This window comes from Triticum aestivum, unplaced genomic scaffold, assembly GCF_018294505.1.
Source record: "Triticum aestivum cultivar Chinese Spring unplaced genomic scaffold, IWGSC CS RefSeq v2.1 scaffold115843, whole genome shotgun sequence".
Lineage (NCBI taxonomy): Eukaryota > Viridiplantae > Streptophyta > Magnoliopsida > Poales > Poaceae > Triticum > Triticum aestivum.
This window is the reverse complement of record NW_025228083.1, coordinates 7,277-10,782: the sequence shown is the minus strand read 5'-3', so window position 1 is coordinate 10,782 and position 3,506 is coordinate 7,277. Positions and strand designations below refer to the sequence as shown.

The 3,506-nt window shown below is 44.7% G+C and overlaps 1 protein-coding gene across 1 annotated transcript in view; it reads right to left on the bottom strand.

Moving 5' to 3' along the window:
• LOC123173013 (uncharacterized) overlaps nucleotides 1–1,988 on the bottom strand; it is an 11,978-nt gene extending 9,990 nt beyond the window's left edge. The window contains exon 1 of the mRNA XM_044589879.1: nucleotides 1,297–1,988. Within this exon, the coding sequence (XP_044445814.1) occupies nucleotides 1,297–1,706 (410 nt within the window). The 5' untranslated portion in view covers nucleotides 1,707–1,988. The remainder of the gene's footprint in view (nucleotides 1–1,296) is intronic.
• Between the last annotated feature and the right edge of the window lie 1,518 nt (nucleotides 1,989–3,506).

The following is a 3,506-nucleotide window of genomic DNA, read 5'->3' as shown; positions in this document are numbered from 1 at the left end:
GCGTATGGTAACCCAACGTAGGCGTTGGTGCGTTGGAAATGTCTTCTATCACGGTGGACGAGGTCGCATGTTCTGGGCTCATCTCTGCTAGTATTAGGCTGGTCATAGTGCGGAGTAACTTAGACTAGTAACATGCATATGTTACTATCTCTATAGTGCATAGTATCATAGATTAGTATCATAGTTGGTCTCATTTATTGCCATGCATGACACATAGTAGCACCGCATTTATTATGTTACGGTATCTACCTATGTTACTATGACCATCTCTCTCTTCTTTAATTGTCTACCACATAAGCATGTTTGCGAGTCCCAAGTACATGATACTACTTATGTCACCCCCACTATGGCCAGCCTTATTATTTGCGCTCATACTGTTACTGCTTCATTGGCCCAACGGTAAAAAACTGAAATTAAAACGGAACCACTAAGTAGGCAAACTAATGACCTTCCCAACTGAACATGCAGTGATCACTACAATACTTCTGGCTTTGCATACTGACTAAGTCCAGTTCAGTCATTGTTTACGAGAAACTAATCAGGCTGCTCACGGGATAGCTAAATTTAGTTTTGTTAATAATGTGTCTTGTACTTGGGTCGATGAACCCCCTGATTTTATTCTTGGCTGCCTTCTGAACGATGTAAGCTTTTGCTAAGTTTTAATGAATTAAGGCATGATGGCATTTCACTAAAAAGAGAGTAGGTACACTATATTGTTCTTAAAAAATATGAATTAAAAAATTGTTTGAATACCTTCGGATGAAAACGTACAAAATTACCAAGATATTTACGAAACCAGTTCTTGCAGCCCGCCCCGGTAAAACACCGAGAAGGTGAAAAAAAAATTGATGTGAATTTCAACCTGAGGCTTCGTATCCAACAAAAAGAGATTGAGCGGGAGGAGAAGGAACTTGATCATGGCTCCATGATGATGGATGTTGCATTGTTTGATGAAGATAACCCGATAATGGAATTGCTGAATCACTCAATGAGTGAATCTATCCCACTTTTGGATGAAGAGGATGAACCAACATAAACTTGTTGTTGATGAAATAAACTTTCTCTGATGAAGATGATGAGCCATGTCAACTTATTGTTGATGAAATAAATAGATGATGCAATTTATGTTACTTTTGATGTTATTTGTACTATCATGACTATTGATAAATAGATCAGAAATTTTTGTTGTAAAAAAAAGGAACTACTTTGTATCCAAAACGTGAGCAGTGTTTTGACAATGTAGGGTCTAAAATACTTTGAATCCAAAACGTGGTATTTTGAGGATGTAGGTAGTACCTCAATCGCCGCTCACCGATGTCACGCGCCCGTTCCCTGAGCGCACGCAGCTGAATAGCCGCACGATGCTGCGCCACCATCTTGTGCACAAACCAGGGAAGCCACGCGATGTACCGCCGGAGGCCGCCCCTGGCTAGATGGATCTCGGGGTTGCCGCGGTACAGATACAGATCGATGCAGTTGTTGCTGTCCTGGGCGAGCAGCCGGACCTGGTTCATCCACGTGCGAATCTGCTCGTCGTGCTCGCCACCGGTGGGTGCCTTCTTTGACAGGTGGGTCAAGAAGCTCTGCATGCTCTCCATCTCCTCCTGGATGAACTGCACGTCGTGCCGGACGCGGCCCAGCAGCAGCGCCTCGTTGCGGATGACGCCCAGCAGCGAGCTCACGGCGCCTGACGCGAGCTCCGCCATGGCTAGCTCCTCCCTCCGCCGGCCGGTAACTTCGTGTCTAGTTCAAATCGGTTTTACTCGGGCTACAGGCCGACTGGTGATGTACTAATTCTGTATGCATCCATGTACGTGGCAAGTACTTGTTCTTGTTCGCATGCTGAAGGCAAGTATATGTACCTAGCTTGCTTTTTCTCCAAAAGGAAAAGAATACGTACCTTGTGATCAGCATAAGACGTGTGGTTCTATGACACAGATCTACAGGCTGGAAGAACATATGCTCAAGCCGGCTTGTCTTGGCTTAGTTTCTTTTGATCAATTCGAGCCGAGAGCCTCCTAATTTGTAGCTCGTTTTCCTAACAAGTCGAGTCGAAGGTGCATCACCTCTTCCCTGATCGCAGTGAAAGACCACACTACTTGTAGCCCGAACCTTAATGCCCTTTGACCATATTTTTTCTAGTCATTTTTTCATTTTCTTATCCTTCCACCTTTTTTGCATGTTATGTTGAGAGCCCCAAGGACATCCATGAATTTCGTGTGCAAGCAACGGAAGGGGGCCGCACGGATTAAATCGGTTTAGACGATGGTTCGGTTATAGGATATATGAGAATGAGTCATATAAATATACTATCTATCAGTTCCCTAAGACCTTCTGTCATTTGTATAACATCTGATTTTTACGCTGCTTTAATAAAAATGCTTGTGTGCATGGACCAATGTAGACACAAAGGGCTACCCTTCTTTTCATTAGAAAAAAACCTTGTGGAGGACAGTTAACAAAAATAGTGACTAATATGTTCTTTGTATGGTTACATGTTCTAATTTTCATATAATAGTTTTGCTCTTTTGAATATTTAAACTCGCCATCATCGCTCATAAAGTTAAACCATCCTCACAGGTCACGAGCCAAACGAGCTAAGCTTGAGCCGCGAACCGAGCTAGGCTCACAATCCAGCACAATATAAAGTAACTGTGAAGGAAGGACAACCCTGCATGATGACATACGAGGTAGGGGACCCTAAGTCTTTCTTAAAGGAAGTGACAAATCAGAATGGTCCTAGATTAGCATATAGAGAACATCACTCTTTCTCCATCTTTATCACTCTATCCAACCAACAAAACTCAGGCTAGTGACATCCTTTAAATTGATTCTTTCTCTTTCATTAAAGTTTGCTCTCTTGAACTTGTATGCCACACACAAGCCACGGGGTGCAGTACATGGAGGAATGAGGAACATAGCCGAGCAATATTGAAGTGCAAATTGATCGAGGGTTCATCGGCGGTGCTTGCTGTGGAACTTAGCCAATACTACATTCAAATGCGGATATTTCATTTACCCAAAAAGGCTTTCGCCCCGCTTTATATATAAAGCAACGATCCACAAGCACCACGATACAAACTCACGCCACCACCGCACAGGACACACACACCCAAGGCAACATACAAAGGTGCCGAGCACCACCACACCACCCCCAACGACTATCAAGCCACTACATATGTGCGAGGACGAACCGCTTGGAGCCAACGGAGACCTTCAATCCTCTAAGGAGAGATGAGACGGAAAACGACACAGCAAGGACTCCAGGATGGTGCCTCCTAGAAGGGAACGACCACTGATAGCCGCCACCATTCGATCCCAAAGATCGAGTTTTCACCCGTTGCGACTCGAAGGAGTAAGGACACTGCGATGAAGCCTTCATGAAGGATATGGTGTCCATGGACGCCGCCGCCGTCGGCCAATACAATATTGGGCAAGTGATGTACCCCGGCACGTCCACCCCTCCGACACATCCTAGCTCCGCCAACCACTAGCGACCACCCACT